Source organism: Spermophilus citellus, assembly GCF_964194105.1.
Source record: "Spermophilus citellus genome assembly, chromosome: 2".
NCBI lineage: Eukaryota > Metazoa > Chordata > Mammalia > Rodentia > Sciuridae > Spermophilus > Spermophilus citellus.
In genome coordinates this window covers 5,867,204-5,889,345 of record NC_138183.1, presented here as the reverse complement: position 1 = coordinate 5,889,345, position 22,142 = coordinate 5,867,204, and the positions used below count along the sequence as shown (strand labels likewise).

Below are 22,142 nucleotides of genomic sequence, written 5' to 3'. Positions count from 1 at the left end.
GTCCCAGCTGCGAGCAATGGCCTTGGCCAGGCCCCGGGGACCTGGTGTTTTCCTGGGGTGTGGCCCAGTGCTTGCGGCCTGGAGCTGCAGACCATGCCCATCACAACTCCAGGTCATTTCACAAGGCCAAGGATTCACTTCTGTGACCCCAACCTTCCCCGCTGTCCATTGGGTCAGTGGTAGGCCGGTCTTTTATTCACCATTTACTGGGTGCCCTGGGGAATTTGGCCAGGTGCCAGGCTGTGGGGAGACAGCCAGAAGCAGTCATCCTGGGCTGAGGGATGCAACCCAAGCCATCCAGGGCCAGTTCCACCCTGTTCTCTCCTCTGCACCTGGACTCGGGCTCAGGGGCCAGCGTGGGGGGAAGGGAGGTGCTTTCAGAGCCGCAGAAGGCGCCTGAGGCCCGGCGGCACCGGCAGCACCGGGTCAAGACATCTCCAAGCTCTGTGCTTAAGCAACCTTTCTTCCCGCTCTCGCCTCCAGGCACTCTGAACGCTCCCCAAGTGCCAGGCGGCGAGTCTCCAGCAAGAAGGCCGCGATCACCCTGCCTGTTACGCAGGTTTCAGCCACCGCCGCCTTCGTAGGCGCCACCAGCTCGCAAACCCGGCCGGAGACCCGCGCCGCGCGCGCCCACGCCCGTGCGCCCCCGGGAGGCTGCGCTGGCGCGGGGCCCGGGGCGGAGGGCGGGCGTGGGGGGGAGGAAAGGGGCGGGGCAAGCAGGAAGAAGAGGCCGGGACCCGCCCACCCGCCAGTGGCCTCAAATTCTTAGAGGCTCCCGGCGGGGGCCCGGCCTGGAGGCGGGGCCTGTCGCGCGCGTGCCCCCACGTGTCCCAGGTCCCCAGCCCTGCCCCCGGCCCCGGGCTTATAACCCGGGATGCGCGCCTCTCCCGGCCCTGCTCCGCCGCCTGCCACCGCCGCCTGGATCCCGGTGAGTAGCCCCCGGCCCCTCCGCTTCCCGCTCTCTGCTCTAGGTCACCCCCTCCCCATCCCAGTCCGAGCGCGCGAACTCCCGAAACGCCTCGCACCCGGGGCTTCGGCCGGGCACGAGGGAAGGAGGCCCACACCGGGGTTTCTGTTGATCACACGCTGGCGCCCAAATTCTGGTTCCTGGGATCTGGGGCGCCAGTTGGGGACACAAGACTCTGATCTGTGTAGTTCAGATGATGTGTCCCCTGTGCTAGCCGAGGTTCTTTCTGGATTTTTCCCTCTTGGATCTGGCTTCCTCTGTACCGTGAAGCCCCCAAATGGAGACTTTGGGAGTCCCGAGGTATGGGGCTCCTCCCAATCCCGCTCCGACTCACCATCTGTCCCCACCTGTTTTTCTTGGCATAAAACTAGAGTTCCACCCCAGCGCACCAGCCCTGCCCTCTGGGTCTTGGGCGTCTCACTTTTCCCTGAGCCTCAGTTTACCCTGGGCAGATGGACACAGGACCCTGACTACCTGCTCAGGGACGAGGGTGTGACTGGGTCCCTTTACCTGCAGAGGGCACAGTCGCTGCTGTCCTTGGGGGAATCCTCCCAACCCTGTTTCCTGCTGGCCCTGGGTTGGGCTCTATGGGAGGGGCCCCTCCACAGGAAATGTCCGCCCTCTGGGTTGTTGCCTTTGGCCCCTGGGCGGCTGGCTGCACCCTCCAGGGAAGCAGGGTTCCTTGTGAAATGAAGGAAAATCCTCTTCCATCCTGCCAGGGCTCATTCTGAGGGGGTGGGTGTTCCTCCCTGTGAAATGGAGCTGTCTGCTCCTGAGCAGCTGGACCTGGCTGCAGGTGTCAGGGCAAGAACAGACCTGTCCTTTCCCCAAGGACAGACCAAGAGGTCCTGGGCTTTGATCCCAGGCCAGTGACCCCAGGCACATCACCAGGCCAATGACCAGAGAGGGGAGACAGGCCTTGGGTCATCCCCCAGCTCCAGTGCTTGTTTGTGTGTTGGAGCTGCTCGGGCCAGGCTGGGACTCATTCACAGACAGCAGGAGGCTGGTAAGGGCTCTGGAGACTGCGGAGGACAGTACCTGGGTCCACTGATTCTGGGAGCGCAGATGCAAAACTGGGAAGGAGACCCGTCCCTATGCCTCTGGTATGGGTGTGACAAGGGAAGAAGACAGTAAAGTCTGAAATGATCACAGAGGGACGAGGGACAGGAACTTTGGCACTGGGTAGCAAATGGCATCCTCTTCATTCCAACCCCCCTTCAGTCTCCCTCCACATTCCATCCAGGGCAGGGAGCCTGGGGTGGGATGTGGCTTGTCCCTGAAGGAGCCACCTGCACAACACACGAGAAGTAATTCTTCTGCTCTGAGCAAGCAGACCCAGTGAGCGGGTGGTGAATCCTGTCCCCTGAGCTCCTGTACAGGGCCAGGCACAGGGTAAGGGCAGAAGAGACTCCCACCCTCTGCAGTCTCAGCCCTACTAATGCACCCCCACCATCTGCATGTCTGTCCTGGGCTTGTGAAATCAGGTGCCCCAGGAGACTTGGGGTGGAGCCAGGTCCAGACCCACCTGCTGAGCCAGCAGTTTCCCATGACCCATCTCGTCTTCACCCCGGGTCCTGGGAGACTGGCCAGGACAGCCAGATGCCTTCGTTGAGCACCAAATACAAGGGCCCTGAAATGAGCGGCTTGCCTGTGGTCACCCATGTGGAAAGAGGCACCTCACTGGAATTCAGGGTCTGTGCCTTTGATTTCTGCTTGAGTGGAGTTGATCTTCCAGGCCCTGGCTCCCTCCCTCCTGCAGGGTAGGCCCTTCCCTAGACATGGAATAGGCCAGGCACCCATAGGCACTTGGCTATTCCTAAATAAATGAATGAATGAATGAATCAGTGTTCTTTTTCCTCCAAGTGTTGCCAGGAGAGGGTTCAAAGATCTCCTACCAGGCTCCAATGTACCCACTTAGTCCCCTAGCTGCTACTTCAGGGGATTTTCACCCAAAACTTTCCTGAAATAACCCAAGCCTGTCAAGTGAAAGTTTAGGTTGGACCTGTAGGAGGGCAGTGCGCCTCCTTCCTGTCAGTGTGCAGAGTTGCAGCCCAGCTCTATCTGACACAGATGATAACACCCTGCAGGAACCGAAATCCTTGAACAAAGAAGTCCCAAAGTAGGAGATAATCTGCTGGCCCAGGTGGAATCCAGGTTGTTGTTTTTTTGAAACAATTGTAACAAACCAAATTCAGCTGAACTGGGATGTTAGCTGCAGCGGCAGTCCTGAGCTATAGGGTGCAGGGCGTACAGAAAAATAACAGGTAGAACAGGGGTGAGTCCTCAGAGCCTTTGCTGTGTGGAGTGGGGGAGGGACCTAAGGTCTCCTAGGGGACAGGGAGCAGCATCAGGCAGAGTGCAGTAGGAAGCCAGCAGTCTGCAGTCAGCCTGGGCTTGACGTCACTAGCCTATGACCGGGGCCTGTTGTTCCTTAGGCCTGGAAATGACGTGCATGTGACTGAACACAGCCTCTTGTCACTCCAGCTCTGACATTTTAGAGCCCCGTGAGTTTTCCTCTGTGCTGAGGAAGTGCCTAGGCTGGCCTGGCACGTGTTCCCTGGGCACTAGCCAGGTGGCTCTGGCTGGGGCCACAGAGAATGCCCTCTGCCTTGCCAATGAGGCCAGGCTGGCAGGCAGCTTGACGCGAGCTCACCTCCTCCACCCAGGCATCTGCTGGCAAAGGCTGTCTGCACTGGCCTTGGAGCGGATGGCCTCGGGCAGGGCCTGGGATCTGGAAAAACCTGCCCTGGGCCCTTCACGAGCTGGGGGAGCCTGACTTCAGAGAGGATCTACCAGGTGCCTCCCCAGGAAGGAAGCAGTGTCCTGGAGTGTCTGAACCCAAGGGGCTTTAGGTTGCTGTGCAGATGGGGAAACTGAGGCCTGGAGAGTGGGGGACTCGCCTGAGGTCAGCTGTGGCAGTGGTATGGAGTGCTCAGCCCCGGGCTTCTCCCCAGCATCTCTAAATCCTTACCGCTGCCCTGTTTTGCAGATGAGCAGCCATGCTGACAGGGCTTCAGTGGCTGGAACCAGTTGTGGAGGCCGTAGCCTCAGCTCTGCCTGCAGAGCCCGTGTGCTCTCTGGGCTCCATCTACCGTTCCTTTCTAACCTGTCTTCTCCGCCCCCAGACCCAGGCCTCAGCTTCTGCCTCAGGCTGCAGCCTCCTCACAGCCTGGAACCTTGGTGGCTGAGGGGGGAGGGTGTGTTACCAGGTGTCTTACTGCATGGCTTTCCCAGTCCGCCTGCCCAGCCAGTCTCTGAGTGCATGCTGGCCTGAACATGGCATGCACAGACGTGCACATGTGCACACAAGTAAACACATCCTCGCACAAACCCAAACACGTGCACACACACATGCACTCCCAGGTACCCACCTCCAGGTGCACAGAGGTATGCACGCACACATATCCCTTCTTAGGTATGCAATCCTGGGTGCTCACAGGTACCCACACATGTGCATGGTCAGGAACATGCTCCCAGGCACACGCAGTCCCTCACGTGGCTCTACCCAGGCTGAGGCTTGTGCCCACATGGCCATCCTTGTCTCTGAGAGGATCCCAGCCCTCCTTTTTTGCAGGGAGGCTGAACTGCAGAGAGCGCAACCAGCAGGGCTTCTGACTCTGGCCACAGGCACCTGAGGGGTGGCCCTGCCCTCACAGAATTCATGGTTGGGGGGCAATGGAACTCAGTACGTCACATGCTCTGATGGCAGGAGAAGCACACCGGACTCACGAGGCAGAGCAGGGACAGGTGCCCGGGGGTGGTCTGTCTCTGCGGGCTGCCCTCTCCTGCTCCCAGGTCCTGGCTTGGCTCCAGGTACCTTTGGGAAGGGGCAGAGTAGAGATGTCTCTGAAAGCTGGGTGAATCTGGAGCCAGCCTCCGTTCTCCCTGGCTCTAGCCCACCCTGGCCTCCCAGATGTCAGCCCCCGGGCTCCCAACCACACCTGGCCTGACGGTTCCCTTCCAGAGGGGGCAGCCTTGCCGGGAGCCCCGCTGACGTGTTTCCGCCCTGGCTCTGCCCTTACCAGCCAGGCGAGCCCTGGGCAAGTTCCTGAACCCGAGTTCAGTTTCCTTGTCTCTAAAATGGGGATAGCCCTAAGAGGGAGGGCTCTGCGTGAGATGGCCGTTTATCACCTGGACTATGGTGACAGTTTCACGAGAGTGTGCGCCTGCTGGGACTTGATGAGCCGGAGGCTTTAAACGTGCAGTTGATTGTGTGCTCATCATAGAGCGCTTTTAAAATCGGTGTGGGGCATTAACACCCATAATCCCCCTGCCACCCACACCCCGGCCCCAGAACAAGAGCTAGAGGGCGGGAGGGGGAAATGTCCCTGAAAGCCTCCTGGGGCAGGAGGCTGGAGCTGGACAGTGGCTTGGAGACTCTGGGCCTCCCCCACGTCTCCCTCTTGAGCCTCTCCCAGGGGCCCAGCCACTGTTGCAGTTCCGGGGCTTCACGTCACCCGGGCTGCCCTGCCAGGAAGCTGAGCAGCTTTTGCTTCCACAGGGTGGTTCAGTCTGCGAAGACAGATTCCGGACACCAGGAACCCACACCTCCAGTCCCAGGTACCCCCACCTCGGTCCTTCCTGCCTCCTTCTCCCTCCTTCCCTCCGTCTTGCACGGCCGGTTGCCTGGCTGTGGTTGCCATGGGCACCGGCTGCTGGCTCCAGGGTCAGGGCCTGCTCAGGTCTGGGGCAGTCTGGCCCAGCTGGCGGGGGACAGGGCCTAGCGGGTGGTCGAATGCTTAGTGGAGGTGAGAGTGGGGGCCAAGATCAGAGCCACCACCCTGTCCCCACCACCCTGTTCCATGGGGTATCTCCCCTTCTAAGCCCAGGGGCAGTGGGCCTGCGAGACCTGGGCTGACTGGTGGTGGCCTGTGGGAGGGACTGCTTGGTCGCATACTCGGGCTCTGTGCCCACCCTGCAGCTCAAGGCTGGGTGATCTGGGAGAGCTATTTCACCTCTGCACTTCCAGGCACCAGAGCCACTGGCACAGAAAGCAGCAGCATTCGGGGAGCCTCCCAGGCCCTGGGTGTCTGCAGGGGATGTCCGTGACCTTTTCCAGTAGTGTCTACTAAGGACCCCAGCTGGCTCTGCCCTTGGTTAAACTCCAGTGCAAACGCTCAGACCCAGGCAAATGCCCCGTAATGCAGGAGGCTGGGGCCTGGGTCTAATCTGGCCCTGCGGCCTGCCAGCCTAGCCACCTGGGGCAGTTGAGCTGCCTCTCTGACCCTCAGTTTTCTTTTCAACTACGTGGGTGAAACAGGCGCAGCTCCCTTCAGGTTCACATGACAAGTGCCAGGGCAGTCAGGGGTCGGGAGAGCCATCATGAAGCCTGGGGGCTCAGGGAGGGCCTGTGGCCAAGGACACAGGTGACCACGGTGCCTCTGTGCAGCTGGGGAGTGTCCTAGCTGCAGATGGGCAGCTCTGTCATCTGTGGCTCCCGGGAACGACACCTGGGTTACAGAGGAGTCCTGCCTCTGCCCGTCTCCCCCTCTCCAGGCCTGTTTTCCCACCTGCACCCTGGGTGTGGGTCTCTGAGCCCGCGCTACTACTGAGCATGTGCAGAGTTGAGCTCATGGCAGTGGCTCGGGGTCGCTCAGGGGTACTCCCCCCTCAGAGGAACTTGCATTTGAAACAACAAAACCACAAAATGCCTAAAATCCCAAGGAATGAAGGGAAAGGCCCCCGCAGCACCTCCCTGACAGCCCAGGTTCTGCAGCCAGACATTGCTCTGTGACCTTGAACTGTTCTGTGATCTTGACCCTGACCTCTCCGAGGCCTACTGTCTGTCTCCCCAGTAGGGACGATGACACCTACTTCACAGGTCACTGTGGGGGTCCAGGGCAATCCACAGGAGACCCCCAGGGCCCTCTTTGCTTTGGCAAGGGACAGCTGTGCTTAGGCACCTGCCAGGCCCTGCTCCCACAACTGACTAACTCGGCATCCAGAGGGCACCGGGCATCCAGGGGGCTCAGCCTCGAGGCCTGCCAGCAGCTGGGGTTGGCGGGAGAGATGCCTCCCCAGTGTGGCTGTGCAGATGTGCCAGGGTCAGGGTCGCTGGGGCGGGGGTGCAGGCAGGAGGGTGAACATTCTGTTCCCACCGCGGTGGCAGCATGTCCAGGGGATAAGGCTGCCCAAGGCCGAGGTCGGGCTGGGCCTGCAGCTCGCCAGGGCCAGGAGGGAGCTGTGGCGGGTGGCGGGCTCCCGAGTGCTCATGCTGCTCCTCCACTCCCCCAGACATGTCCGGGAAAGGCTCTGTGGTCCTGGCCTACAGTGGCGGCCTGGACACCTCTTGCATCCTTGTGTGGCTGAAGGAGCAAGGCTACGACGTCATCGCCTACCTGGTGAGGAGCGCCTGTCTGTCTTCCTGCGCCTGCGTCCCTGTCCCAGCCAAGCTGCCCTCTACCTCTCTGCCCAGGGAGGCTCCCTGTCTGCCGCCCTCCTGGTCCAAGCCTGCCTCCCCTGGCCAAGCTGGCCTCAGAACTGGGGAAACAGCCTCTCCACAGGCAGAGGGGCTGTGGGTTTGGATGTGGGACATGGTCCTCCCCTCCCCAGAGTCACCACCAGCCTCCAATAATCACATTGTAGAATCCAGAGTGGGAGGGGCCTGGGGGTTCCTTGTTGAGGATTCTAGTCCGACGTAGTACAGCCTGAGAAACACCAAAGCAGAGCTTGTTCACATAACTGAGAAGTCCAGGGGATGGTGACTTCAGGTAAGGCTGGATTCAGGTGACTATCCAGATTTGTCTCCAACCTCACCTGTCTTCATTTCTGGCCTCTCCATGGGGAAAGCAAGTCTTCCCACAGGAACCATCATATCGTGGCTTTCCCAGAGAGAGGAGGGCTGCCCAGAGAGTGACGGGCCCCAAGGGTCTTCTCATGGGTCCAGTTGTTGCCCACCACACATTAGTCACTATGGCTGTGTCTGGGGGACTAGGCCAGGGCCACAGGGAGTAGAAGATGGGATTGACTCCCCTCCATCCCTGTGGAAAGGGTCCCCCCAGGAAAGAAGGTTCTGTTCCCAGAGAGTGGGGCTGGGTTGTGTGTGGCCAGGAGTGGCCTGTGCCCAGCTGTGAGCCGATCTGTCCTTCCTGACTCAGGTGGGAGGAGGGAGGAGGACAGCGCTGTGCTTGCAGCCAGCTGGTGAGTGACAGCCAGTGGAGCCAGGAGCCGGGCGTGTTCCTCTCGCAGAGGCCGCACTGGCCCAGACCCTGGGTACCGCAGGGGGATTTGAAAGCTGAGTGGCCCCAGGCAAGCACCTGCAACTGGGCTCTGGGAAGATTCCAGAATGCAGAGAGCAGGGTTCAGGCAGGATCTGGGCAGCAGGCCCAAGGCCAGCCAGGGTCTAGCAGGGCAGCGGGAAGCAGGGGTCGGGCAGGAATGAGCTCAGGAGTCACAGCCTGGTGTGTGTGTGGGGGGGAACTGGGCCTGCAGCTCCTGCCAGGCAGCTGGCACTGCCCAGGGAGCGACGGCTGAGGGCCCAGGTGGGCTCAGGGGGAGCCCTAGACTCCCTGTGCCCAGGGCAGCTCGCCAGCCTGGGGCCTGGGCAGTGACTGCCTGGCACACCCACGGCCCAGCTCCAAGCACCCAGCCGCCTGCCCCTCCTCCTGTGTGACCTTGGCTGTCAGTGGAACCCCCCCCCCCAGCTTGAGGGCCACTGGGTGTGGATAGTGCTTCTCCAGCTCAGCAGGGACCGGCCTCCCCCCACCCCGGCTCTCCCTGGCTCACTGGGCCTCTCTGCCTCTGCTCCTCAGGCCAACATCGGCCAGAAGGAAGACTTCGAGGAGGCCAGGAAGAAGGCGCTGAAGCTCGGGGCCAAGAAGGTACCGGGAGGCAGGGCTGAGGCCGGCAGGGCATGACAGGAGGGCCAGCGTCCCTCCAGTGTGCCCTCTGGTCTCCAGGAGTGTGAGGCCCAGCTCTGCTCAGGGGTCCCCAGCCGCTCTCACCCTCCTACCAACCTCCTGCCCGGCCATCTCTTCCCGTCCGACCATCCGTCTGCCATGTCTGCTTGGTTTCTCTGTCCACCCCCCCCCCACCTGCCCACGCGTCCTCTCTCCGCCTCTTGCCCTTGGTGCCCGCTCCACTCTTACCCATCTGCAATGTTTCCTTCTCTTTTCCTGCATGGGGCATTGGGGTTCACCCACCTTGTTCTCGCACCATCCCTGTGAATGTCACCACAGAAAAAAGGCAAATGGCAGATGACTATCATCATAGGAAGCATGTCCGCTCGTCTCCCTGAAGGGGTCTTGGGGCCCCAGGTGTGCCTTCTCAGCCCGGCACTGTTCCCAGGGACCTGGCCATGCTGTGCATTGTGGGATGTTTAGTGACATCTCTGGTCTTTACATTCAGAAAACTCCCCTAACCTGGCAACTGTGATGACCAGAAATATCTCCAGATGTGGCCAAGTGTCCCCGGGGAACAGAGCCACCCCTTTGTTTACTGCTATAGATCTGAAGTGGCACTAAGTTCCACCTCAGGGAGGATTTAGGAGCCACGTCCAGTTTTAGCTAGATGGTGTGGGATTGGCTAGCAGTGTCTGCCTTGGGTGCAGGAGGGAGAGTTTGTTGGATCCATGGGCTGTGGGGCTGGGGGATATCAGCCGCTGGCCTGGCCCTTGCGGGGGCCCCTCTCACGGCCCCGGCCCCTCAGGTGTTCATTGAGGACGTCAGCAGGGAGTTCGTGGAGGAGTTCATCTGGCCTGCCGTCCAGTCCAGCGCGCTGTACGAGGACCGCTACCTTCTGGGCACGTCGCTGGCCAGGCCCTGCATAGCCCGCAAGCAGGTGGAGATCGCCCAGCGGGAGGGAGCCAAGTACGTGTCCCACGGTGCCACAGGCAAGGTGAGGCCAGGACCCGGGAGGGCGGGGCGAGGGAGGAGGGACCGAGGCCTGCCACAGCGACGCGGGCAGCCAGGGTGACGCTTGTCCAGTCTGTGCCCGGGTCAGCGTGGTGCGCGGCTCGGTCCGGCTTTGTTAGGACCCGTGAGGGCGGTTCTCTTGGGCAGAGAGAGGAGCCACGTCGTCCCCGCCCCTCCCCACCCCCGTGTGGCGGACTTGACGCAGCCGTGTCGTCACCGTGGGGCCTGGTGAAGGGACAGGGACCCCAAGTGGGCAGAGGGGGTCAAACTCTGCAGAAACAAGAGTTCCCCCAGCCGGTGGCCGAGACTCTGGAAACTGCTGCCTGGCAGCTCTGGAGGCTGAGGTCCGGGGTCCGCAGGGCCTGCGCCTCTGCAGGTGCTGGGGAAGGGTCTGTCTGCCCGCCCAGCTCCTGGCCTCGCTCCTTGGCTGGAGAAGTGTCATTGCCCCCCTCATTGTCACACTCATCATAGGGCCTCCCCTCAGCACCTGCCTCATTCCTCCTTTAATAAGGACACCGACCTCATTGCATTAGGGCCACCCCAATGACCTCCTCATAGATTGGTCACGTTCTGAGGTCCTGGGGTCAGGACTACCCTGGTCTCTAGGGAGGCCTGACTTACGCCCTCACACACGCACCTCCTCTGCCCGCGAGGCCCCAGGCAGCCTGCGGAGGACCCTGCTGCTAAGGCTGTCCCAGAGCCAGGATCCCCAGCAGTGTTGGCAAGGGTCAGGGGACAGACTCTTGAGACACAAGCTCTCTCAGGCAGTGGGCACCGAGGCCTGGCACGGGACTGGCTTTTTCACAGTCCGCAGGCGCTGATTCTCCCAGAGACGGGGAGGCAGGCCACGGCTCCCTGAGCTGCAGGGACACAGGCAGCTAAGGTCACAGGTCACGGTGGGGGAGACAGGACCTGAGCGCAGCCTTGCAAAGAGCTGGATGGCACTGGCCGTCTTTGAAAGCTCAGGTGCGCCTTTTTTCTCTGTTGTGCCGGGCGTCTGTAAAGGGCTGGGTGCCCGTAAAGGGCAGGGAACCCCGTGGGCCTGTGGCCAGTCCTCGGGGACCCATGTCCTAGCAAGGGAGAGGAGAGTGGACACGTGGTGAGGCTGCTGGGGGGACCGGGCTACAAAGCTTGGCCCTGAAGGTGAGTGCAAACCAGGGCATGGGAACAGTGTGCCAAGCAGAGGGACATCCGAGACGAGAGGCTCTGACCCGTGGTCTGCCTGGAATCAAGCAGCGGGGTCAGGGTTGAGCCGGGGCCATGCTAGGGGGTGGCTGTGTCCTGAGTGACTGGGTCATGTGGAATGTCACACAGGCTTCATGGGGGTGGTCGGCAGTTCCCCAGAGGGATGCTGGGACGTGCTGGGCTGAATGGTGGGCAGCAGAGACTGAGAAGCATTCCTGGCACACGCACACGCAGCCCTGTACCCCAGTTGGGGTGATAAGATGCTGGAAAACCAGCTGAGGAGGGGTGGGCAGCCCTGGGCTGTCTGGGCATGGACGTGTGCCTCTGCTGTGAGGCTGTGTGGCAGAGGGTGCAGGGGAGACCCGGAGGTTGGACTGGGGCTCAGGGCCTGCACAGCCAGGTTCAACCGAGTCCAGGCCCCACGGCTCCCACAGTGTTCGACAGACCCCCCCCCCGAGTTTCTGCTTCCTCGTCTGTCAAATGAGGATGAAAATAGAGCCCAGCCTGTGGGCTGAGGAGCAGCGGTAGGGGGATTCCCAGGAGCCTGCAGGTGGGTCTGGGCGCCCAGAACACAGTGCAGGAGATGTCCTGATCCCAGGTAGCAGCCTGAGCTAGGCAAAGGAAGCCACTGAACCAGTGTCATTGCAGCATCTCACCTGCCCAGGTGAACCCATCAGGCAGTGGGTGCCCCATCCAGGGAGCATTCCAGCTGAGACCAGGGGATTGGGATTTTGGAAGGGGTCCTGCCCAGAGGAGGTCTCTCTGGTGGTACTGCCAGAATTCAGTTGAGCGACATCCATGTTAGCAAGTGGGTGAGTGCATGGGTTGGGGATGGGTCAGGCTCTGGTTTGAGCAGTTCCAGGGCCCAAGCCCAGATCCCCCACTCCAGACCAGCCCACTAGCTGCTGGGAGCAGCTGCCCACATCTCTGTGTGCGGTGCCCCCATGTGACCACCAGAGGGCGCCAGAGCCCGGGGCTTGGGGAAGTTGCTGGCGGCAGCAGAGGCCAGATCCACCCAGTGTTCTGTCCCCACTGGGGTCCAGCGGGGCTTGGTTCTGAAGAATGCCCTCTGTCCATGTTCTGTGGCTGCTTGGGAATTGGGGGTGACCCTGCAGTTCACACTCAGGGACCACAGGAGGGACAGTCAAACCTGAAATGTCCCTGGGGGTTTCCAAGACTAGCTGTGGACAGGCCATCAGGACCACCCTCTCTTGGCTGGGGGGTGACAGCAAGGTGCCCTCCCCTGCCTCAGTGTCCCCTTATGTGTGGTACCTGGGAAGCCCCCGACAGCCCCTGAAGATGGTCTCTGGGAAGCGGGGTGCCCGTGGGGATCACTGGGAGGCTGAGGATGGGGCTCGTGCACGGGCGCGGCTCCTGCTTGGATGGTGGGCACCAGTGACCCCGCGTCAGGAGGCAGGTGTCCCAAAAGGGTGCTCCCATGAAGTCAACCAGAGGCCATGTGCAGGGCCTTGCGTGGTAGCCTGCAGGGCAACCCCAAGGCCTGTCCCCGGGCCCGTGGCCAGCTCCACTCCTGGAGCAACCGCAGCTGCCGGTGCTCTGCTCCTCACCTGGGGGGTGCGGGGAACCAGGACCCTGGGGCAGGCCTCGAGGCGCTTATTCACCCCGCAGGGGATCCACCTCTGCTCCACACACTAGGGATGTCAGTCAGAGGCCCTGGGGGACTTAGGGACAGGCATGCTAGTCCTGGTGTGGCAGCAGGAGTTGGGTGAAGTGACAGGAAAGGGCATTCCTGAGCCTGCAGGCCAGAGGCAGCTCCCTCCCAGGGCCAGGCCACACCCAGTGGAGAGTGGCACCCTTTTCCTGCCCTTCTGTGCCCTGCATTGAGCCAGCCGGATGCCCCTCCCAGAGAGCAGTGCAGAAGCCCTGTGGACCCTGACTCCCTGCAGTTTGGGAAGAAGGGCCTGGAAACATGAGCCTAAGACTCTGGGGGGGGGGGCAGCTTCCTATATGGCACCATCTGTGGGGCTGTCCCAGGGGCAGATGGGGACCCTGCACCCTTGGTCCCAGTGGGCACTGTGCTGTGGTACACGAGACCCGTACCCCCTTCTCCTGCTGCCAGGAGCTGCCCTGGGGCTGAGGGTCCTGGGGCTGGGGAGGGCCCTGAGTGGGGCCCCGGGCTCTTGCTGGGACAGGCTTTGAACAAGGAAGCCTGTTTGGATTCTTAGAGGTTCTCAGCTCCCCAACAGATGGGTGTCCCCTGGTGGCATCTGGGTCGGCAGACACCACTCAGCCGGGCCGGCTGGGGAGGTACAAGCCGTCTTTGTGTTGGGGAAACATGAAGCCGTGGAGAGAAAATAGCTGGTACAAGCAGCATCCGCTGTGTGCTTTACAAATTGAAAACGAATCTGCTTTGTACTGGAGCAGGGCTGGCCATAGGCCCTGGGCAAATGTCCCCACTCCCCAGTGTCCCTGCCCAGAACTGACCTCAAGGGCAGCTGGAAGGATTCAGTGGACTCACGTTCACATCTGTTGCTGAGTGTGAATTATGAGGGTGGGTGTTTGCTGTGTGGCTCTGGGTAGTCAGACTTACCTCTCTGAACTCCCCGCTCCTCGTCCATAAAATGGGGTTAAAATTCCCACTGGCCCCAAGTGGCTGCCTGTGTGGCAGGGCATAGTAGGTGCTCACTAGAGACGAGTGGAGGGTAGGGGGCCTGCTGGAGGCTCCAGCTTGGGTCCTGGGGGCAGCAGAGGGGAGCAGACACAGCTCCACAGCCGAGAGGGGTTGGAACCTGGATTTTCGCGTCCCCTGACGAGGCTCTGGAAAATGACCTGTTATTCCCGCTGCTGCCTGGCTGCACCGTGCGGTTTTCACAGTAGGCACAAGATCCCTCTGTCATTTCCACGGTGCTCGAGTCTCCTCGCCACTGAGCCTGCGCTGGAGCAGGCGGGCGGGCGGCAGCTTCCCTGGGCTCCCGTGCAGCGCGTCCGCACCCAGCCCTGCCCCCCTCCTCCTCGTCCTGGTCATGAGCCTGGTGGCCCAGGAGCGAGCAGAGTGACTCTGCACTGGGCAGCAGAAGGGCAGGCTGGCTACCTGCAAGCTGTGCTCCCTGGGCTCCTGTTCGTGCAGAGAGGCGCTAAGCAGGGAAGGCCCTCCCTGTCGCCTGGCCCCTCTCCTTGCTGACCAGCCACTGTACAGTTGGAAACAGGCCCAGGGAGGTGACAGGATTCCCCCCTTTATGGATGAGGAGGAACTAGCACCAGGACAGGGTCAGGCAGCTCCGGGGATGCCTGGAGAGGACCCCGGCACTCAGGTCTTCTCACACCTGGAGTCTGGTCCAGGCCTCTGTCCCCAAGGGTCCAGATGTCCCTGTCCACTGCTGCATGCACACCCCTCCCCCCTCCATGCCCCCAGAATCCCACACCCTGCACATACCCTCGTCTTGTGACCCCATACACGTGGCTACGTGTGCACATGTTCTACGCGCCAGACTACAGCATGCAGCTCTGCACCCCGACAAGTGCACACCTGCGCCCCTCGCACGCTCACCCTGCACACAGGCCACGGTGCTCAGCCTGGCCCCGCATGGCCTCCTGCGCCTCCGTGCTCCCTCCACGGCGCCCAGCTCCCACCCAGAAGCTGCTGGTGGAGTCTTGGTCCCACCCTGGGGCAGGGCTGCTTTGCAGCTGGTGCCTTTAAAGTGGGCCAGGGCGACCACCCTTGGGAGGCTGCAGGTGGGGAGGTGGGCGTGAGCTCAGGAACAGAGTTCTTTGCCAGCACGGTCCCTGTCCCTACCCCTCCCCTGGCCCCAGACCTTGTCCTGTGTGTCCTGACCCAGCCTGTGTTCTGAACTGCAGGGCAACGACCAGGTCCGTTTTGAGCTCACCTGCTACTCACTGGCGCCCCAGATTAAGGTAAGCCCTTGCCGTCCTCCTGGGGCAGGTGCCGGGGCTCAGGGACGGAAGCTCCTGAGCCTTCTCCAGGGTGTCGGGACCATAGCTCCCATCAAGAACATCCACTGGGAGGACAGTCCTCAGAGGCCACGCTCTCCCTTGTCTCATTCCTCCTGGAGGTGGTGCCCAGGTGGGCCCTGCAGCCAGTGTCCTTGGGTCCCCAGAGGCAGGCCAGAATGGCTGGGACGTGGCCCTCCCAGCCTTGAGAAGGGCCACCTGGCTACACCCCGTTCCTCCCTGGCTGCCGGGGTCAACCCTGGCATCTTGGACCTGTTCCTGGGATACAGAACCCCAGGATCTTGGGGAATGAACCCCCTCTGTCTGTGGACTGTCCCCTCCCCCTCCAGCCTGGGCCTCTGTCTGTCCTTCCATCCATCCATCCAGTCCTTCACTCACGCACATTCATTCCTTCAGCGTTTACTGAGCGCCTGCTGGGAACCAGCTCAGCCAGGTGAGCCGCGTAGGGGCACGCTCCGGGGCCTGCAGCCAGAGCGGTGGCAGTGCTTGGATGTGGCCCTGCGGGTCATTTCCAGGTCCCCTAGTGGCCACATTAAAACACGGTAACATCATCTTATTTATCAAACCCCATGGACCCAGCCAGGCGTCGATGCCCACAGAACCATAGCACAGACGTCTGTGCTTCCTTCATGGGGCTGGGCTGTCGGTGGGGACGGCCACCTCCCAGCACTCACCAGAGCCGTGTCCTGGCAGGGAGCCTCCACCTGAGCTCCTTTCCTGTCCCTTTTCCTGGAGCCACAGCAGCTTGTCCCTCCCTGCCCCCAGGGGCTCTAGGAACTTCCCTTCCTCCTGTGGCACATCTTCCTCTGTCCTTTTATCCTGCCGCAGTTGCCTGTCTGGGCCCAGGTGTGGCCTGGAGGTGAGCCATGATGAGCCCTAGTGAGGGATTCTGACCCCACATACCAGGCCACAGTCGCCCTGAGTCAGTGGTTACCTGTTGGCCTTCTGCAGCGAGCAGACTGCCGAGGCCCAGGCCTCCGCTTCTCTGCTTCCCACAGCAGCTCGCGGTCAGGGGCCAGGACGTCCAGTTTCTGGGTCTTTGTCCGCAGAGGCCAAGCCCAGGGGCTGCGGTGGGGCTGGGGGAGTCCTGAGGGCCTGGGTGCATTCTCAGCAGGGAGCCTGGTCCAGGGATGGCTCACTCTAGGGCCAGGAGAAGAAAGCAGGTCCTGCTGCCACCCCACCCACCCGCCACACCAGCCCCGCCCAGAAGCCACGCCCAGCTTCCCCTCTACCTGATGGCCCCACATACACCTGAGTTCTCGCATTCAGAGAGACGCTAGGACCTGGTCAGTGGGCGTGGCCTCTCCTGGGGACCTGTCCCTGCCTCCCTCAGGCCAGAGCTCCCCAGGTGGAATGAGCATGGCCCCTCCCTCAGGCCTGGGCTCCTTCCCCACTCAGAGCAGTGGGTGGCAGCAACGTATTTCACCTCTGGGACCCCCAGTCACCGAGGATCATTGGACCTTGAAGCCCATCTGGTTTAGATCCTCAGGTCTCAGCTAGGGGGACTGAGCCCTGGGAGCCGAGAGCAGGCACCCCAGTGTGGCAGCCTCTGCCCTCCCCCTGCCCATCCCCACGGAGACCCCCAGTGGTCATCAGAGCCACAAGCCCTTCCCAGAAGTGCCAGCTCTTCTGCCAAGGACCAGGAGGAGTCAGCAACCTTGCCCTGCCCAGGCCTGACAGCTCGCCCCTGTCCCTTGTCCAGGTCATCGCTCCCTGGAGGATGCCCGAGTTCTACAATCGCTTCAAGGGCCGCAATGACCTGATGGACTATGCCAAGGTAAGAGCTGGGCCTCCACCGTCGCCCTGGCCACGGCCCGCTACCCTCCCCATGTATCCAGCAGGGCTCCTGTGGGCCAGTGGCACAAAGCCAACACTGATCCCACATGGCAGGAGATTGAACCCCTGTTCCTGTTGCATCCCCAGTGGCACTTGTCCCCTGGGTCAGACCCACAGAGGTGTGGTCATCTGCAGTACCCACTCCCTGGGCTGGGCATCTCTGAGGGGTGTGCCACCTGGCCAGAGGGTGCTGGCTGTCTCCTTCCCATTCCCAGGAGACCTGCATCCTGCTTGCCACCTCTGCGGTGTGTGTCTCTGTGGGGGTCCTTCTGGGGACAACTGGGAGGGGATCTGAGCCAGAGGCTGCTCTGTGCACCTCAATTACCTGACGGCTAATTGTCCCCAGTGCTTCCTGGGAACAGGTAGGCGCTCCGAGGAGAGTGGTAGACAAAGACCTGTGTGGCGCCGGCCCTTTTTGAAGTACAAGTTGCAATAAAACATATTAGAAGTTTTGCATCAAGATCCTTAGCCGCTCCCCGGGGTGGCTTTCTTTTTAGCGACTCAATGGCAGCACTTGACAAACAGCCTCAATCAATCAGACGGGGAAAGCAACTCGGTGCACACACCAGAAAATTGCTCAGGTTTTTAAATAGCAGTCGCCAGGGCTGGCTGTGTGCTCTCGCTGCCGCCGAGGTGCCTCGTGGCAGGGGACGCGGCGGGAACGCAGCCCTGCCCCTGCCGCCAGCATCCCATTAAGACCTGGAGCGCTGGGAGGAAAGACCTCCTCCACCATCTGTTGTTTTATTATTAAGAGGGGAGTTTACAAGACCAAACCCATATGTTGCCAAACAAATCGTCAAATAGCAGCGCTATTAAGAGAGCGGAGGTTGGCGAGGCGTCCCCTCCCCCCCCCCATCTCCTTGATGATATAGAATATGAAGCGTGTCTCCTCTTTAAGAATAATGAATTGCAGCCCCCACACGTCATGGTGGCCATGCTCAGACCTGGAGTCTCAGTGGAAGGGAGGGGCAGAGCTGACCCACACAGTGCCCTCTGTTCCCGCAAGTCCCCGCACAAAACTGGCTCCTGGGTTTTCCAGCAAAAATGGACTTCAGGAGCATCGCGGTCCCTCCTGCCCAGATTTTGGGAAGAAGGCCCTTGGTTTAGCTTCCCTCCCAAAAAACCTCGCGAACAGGAGAAGTGGGCCCGGGAAAGACCAGCTGCCCACCCTCTTTCTGGGAGCTGGGTTTCAGAATAGAGCTGTGGGCAGTCTGAGCGCACTCTACAAGGGCCGCAGAGCCACCCAGGAAATGACCAGAATAACTGAGCAGCCACCGGGCTTTGTCCAAAATCCCGAGCCAGGCAGAATCAGAGGCAGATGAGACAAAAATCAATGGGGCTTTGGAAATCTTTGCTTTCGAAACCTGTAAGTAGCCAAGGCCAAAGGGCTCTCTGAGTCTTGGAGAAACATGATTTTTTTCACGTCCCGTCTTCCCCAGGCCCATCACCCAAGGGGGAGATGCTCAGAGCCTCGCATCCTCGTCACTGTTACTAGACTTCATAGGAACAGTCGTAGCCAGACTCCAGGGAAAACCAGCCCATACTGAAGACGGTTTGTTCTCCATTCTCCATCGCCACCAGAGATTTGGGGAGCCAGGGCCTCAGGACAGACAGGGGTTGGGAAACACGTCTCCCAGGTCTTGGGTCGTCACCCTGCTTGGCTCTGTGGGCCTGCCTGCTCTCCCTCCTCCTTTCCTCCCCTCTTGCTCTCCTCTCCTCACCCTTGATGGAGGTTCAGTAGGGAGGAGAGGGCATGGGTTCCCACAGCCTCCCCCAGACAAAGACCCCAGGAACCTGGGTGACCGATTTTCTTAGCCCCAGCCACCAGCCCTAAGTCTGGAAGACAAGGCCCGCCAGGCCACCAGCATGTCCCTGTGGTGTAGTCACAGGGTCCTGGACCCTGCGCCTGGCAGCTGCACGGGGAAAAGGCCCAGGCGAGTGCCCAACTCTGACTCTGAACACTAGGAGACCTGTACCCCTCAACACGGAGCAGCCTGGAAATGCAGTGTTCTTGTGGCCCATGTGGCTTAAATCCAGAGGCACAAGCCCTAGGGGAGGCATGAGCTGTTTGTTCTTGTTTTTTAAGTGATTCTCTTGCTAAAGCTACAAAACTAAACCCTGTTGGTGTGTTCGATTTGGGTGCCTTGTTTGAAGTAGAGATGAAGGAACGCAGCAGCCACCTGGGGGAGGGTTCCAGAATCTGTCATGGGCAGAGCCCCATCAGCAGAGAGGAGGCCCTGGCTGCTGCTGGTGGGGGCCAAGACCCCTGGGGCCAGGTGCTCGGGGGCTGGGAGGCAGATCGTCGGGTCTCACTGGCTTCAAGGGGCCCCTGGCCTGCCCTCTGCCTGGTAGGCCTCGGGAGGGGAGAACACGCCGAGAGTCCTGTGCTGGGGGGACCTGAGTGCCCATGCAGGTTCCGGTCAGGTGTCAGCCGAGGGGCACGGTCAGTAAGGCACCAGCCCTGTCCTTTCCCCAAATGTTAAATAAGGCCCAGGGATAAGGGTTCCTTTACCCATGGAGGACCACTGGGAAGCAAACCCTGATCAGAGCCAAGTCTCATGAAAAAGCAAGGCCTCCAGCCCGGGCTGTCCCCTTGCAGGCTTCACGATGACATACGTGGCAATTGCCTTGGGCTTGGGCGGGTGTGGTTCCCAGCAGGTCTTGTACTTCAGGGCCATGAGCTGACGCTGTCCTGGGTCCCTCCTGTGGAAGGGTCCATACTGAGCAGTGTGGACTGTGGGACAGATGCCTGGGTTCACACCCTGGCTCTGCAGGGGCTCTGTGGGGGTCAGTGAGCCAGTGCTGGGACCCTCAGCACAGTGCCTGGCACCAGGTTCTCCAAGGGCCCTTGGAGGATGGACTCAGGGTCTTCTGGAAGGAAGCTCCAAGATCAGCATCCCCAGCACTGGGTCTTTGGCAGGTCTAGCAGCGGGCCTCGCTCCTCCTGCAGGGCGGCCCCAGGTGGTCCAGAGCCTGACCCTCAGGTCCCCTTCCAGTCATCTCACGTCTGTCCCATGTTGTCTCTAACCTGCAGCAACATGGAATTCCCATTCCGGTCACCCCCAAGAACCCCTGGAGCATGGACGAGAACCTCATGCACATCAGGTAAGACGTGCCTACCCCACACCTGGGGTCCTGCCTCCCGGAGCGGACACCCAGTCACCCGCTCCCACTGCTGCTTCTACTGTGGTTCTGTGTCAGTGGGGACCTGGCCTTGGGGACCTGGCCTTGCCTGGGGCAGTAGGGAGGACTTCTTTGAGGAAGTGGCAGTTAAAACCTTGAGGATGAACGGGGCTCAGCTGGCACCGGCAACAGTACTGAAGGCAGAGGGATGGCATGGGAAGGTCCCCAGCCAGAGGCCCTGTGTGTGGAGCCTGGGCCTGCACCCCAGAATCGGAGGGCACGGTCCCGGCTCTTCCTTGTGGCCCTTGGCTCTCACAGCCAACGGGGGTGGGCGGGTTCCAGGCAGGATGGGCAGCCAGTGTTTTGGCAGACAGGAAACGGCACACAACGGGCGGTGGTGTGTGCCTGGCGTGGCCGTGTCCCTTCCCGACTCACCCCGTCTCCCCTCTCTCCCCACAGCTACGAGGCTGGAATCCTGGAGAACCCCAAGGTAATCTCCGTTCCTTTGCGCCAGCCACCTTTGGTGGTGGCTCCGTGCCTGTGCCCTCTGATGTATTTGTAGCCTAATTTGAAATTTCACGGGGGGCAGGCCTGGAGCAGAGCCTGTGTCCCTGACCCTCCCACCGACCCCCTCCCCCTGCTCTTTCTAATTGCTGCGGGATGAATAGGGAAGGAAGTATTTCAGAGCCGCCAGGAGAGAGGGGACTGGGAGACAATAAAGGCGTCATTAGGCAGATGAGACGCTGGTGGGAGGACCCAGCCTGTGCCCACAGCCTCGCCCATGGCGTGTGGGACGGAGTGGCAGGACCCATTTGTCTGCGTCTGTCCCACGCTCACCCTGGCCTCCCTGATCCTGTCCCCGACCTCCAGGCTGGCCAGGCTGGGCCCTCAGCCGGGTTTGAAGTTTAGGGTTTCTCTCCTCGGGGGTTTCTTTGTGTCTCCCCTACCCACCATGGGAGGTGGGGGAGGCAGGACAAAGTCTATCATGGGAAGAGAAAAATCTCTTTGTCCCCAAGGGAATGTGTCCCTGGCCCAGCCCCACCCTGGGCAGCAGCTCTGGGGGTGGGTGGGCCGCCCGGCTGACATCAGGGAGGACGTGTGTTGCGGGCGGGGGTAGTGCTGGGGCAGCTGGGCCTCTGGGATCCAAAAAGGCCATCTGGAGGGAGAGGCCGGGGTGGCTTGGCTGAGAACCCCGAGGGCTGGAGCTCTGCCCGGGGTGCAGGGCCGGCTCCCCAGGCCTGGCGTCTCTGACTGCCCCAACATGTGCCAACCCGACATCCCCCAGCCGTCAAAGGCTCTGTCACTGTCGGCCACCATGTGACGTGTGCCCCCGCCCGCTGGCACCTGGCCCGCTTGGGCGTTCATTTTCTCGCCTTGATTTCCTTGGCTGCAGGCTGGGAGCACCTCACCTCACAGGAGGGACACTGGGGGCCAGGGCAGTGATGGCACCCTGGGTGCCAGTCGCTCAGAAAAAGGGCAGGGCTGGTGCCTTGGGTCTTAGGTCCCCCTCCCCACCCGCTCTCCCCGCTTGGTCCATGCTGTCACTCAGGAGAGCCGGCACCCTGTCCCCTGGGGACTGATGGGCACTGCAGGGCTGCTGCCTGCTGGCCACAGGTTCTTCCAGTTCACGCTCTGTTGACCCCACGACACTCGGGCAGCCACCTCTAATTAGCCAGTCAGTCAGCACCAAGGGGGGGGGGCTGGGCCCTGCAGAGCTGCTTCCAGGCAGGGTGTCCTGCCAGCCGTGGGCATGCTGGGAAGCCACTCCCACCCTCTCCAAGCAGCCTGTGGCCATCTCCCCAAGACTAGACCAACACAGGATTGGGGTGCAGGGCTGAGGCAGGAGGGAATCCCCTCAGGCATTTAGGGGACTGAGACTTGGTACAGATCGTCTTGTGACTATGGGAGGCTCTGTCCCCTCTCAGGCCTTTTAACAATGGCATTGGATGGATAAGTAAGTGTTCGCAAGTCTTTATCAAGGATGCTGCCACCCAATCAATTCTTGGGTCCCAGAGTTAGTAAAACTGAGCGTGAACCCAGCTCTGCTTCTTAATTGCTGTGCAGTCTCAAGCAAGCTACCTGACTTCTCTGAGCCTGCCAGGAAGTATTTCAGAGCCGCCAGGAGAGAGGGGACTGGGAGACAATAAAGGCGTCATTAAGCAGATGAGACGCTGGTGGGAGGACCCAGCTTGTGCCCACAGCACCTCCACTGGCACAGGCAAGGCCTCAATCTTGGGGGTTGGAGGGTC

General features: G+C 61.2%; 1 protein-coding gene across 3 annotated transcripts in view; it reads left to right on the top strand.

Moving 5' to 3' along the window:
- Positions 1 to 726: 726 nt before the first annotated feature.
- ASS1 (argininosuccinate synthase 1) overlaps positions 727 to 22,142 on the top strand; it is a 45,905-nt gene continuing 24,489 nt past the window's right edge. Inside the window, exons 1-9 of one of the 3 annotated variants that reach the window (XM_081281767.1) lie at positions 727 to 928; positions 5,469 to 5,527; positions 7,202 to 7,308; positions 8,719 to 8,787; positions 9,614 to 9,802; positions 14,821 to 14,877; positions 16,637 to 16,711; positions 19,805 to 19,875; positions 20,353 to 20,383. In XM_081281767.1, coding sequence (XP_081137893.1) covers positions 7,204 to 7,308; positions 8,719 to 8,787; positions 9,614 to 9,802; positions 14,821 to 14,877; positions 16,637 to 16,711; positions 19,805 to 19,875; positions 20,353 to 20,383 — 597 coding nt within the window. In that variant the 5' untranslated portion in view covers positions 727 to 928; positions 5,469 to 5,527; positions 7,202 to 7,203. Of the gene's footprint in view, positions 929 to 3,693; positions 3,764 to 3,850; positions 3,873 to 5,468; positions 5,528 to 7,201; positions 7,309 to 8,718; positions 8,788 to 9,613; positions 9,803 to 14,820; positions 14,878 to 16,636; positions 16,712 to 19,804; positions 19,876 to 20,352; positions 20,384 to 22,142 lie in introns of those variants that run through there. The other 2 variants (XM_081281768.1, XM_081281766.1) reach the window with 2 other exon arrangements.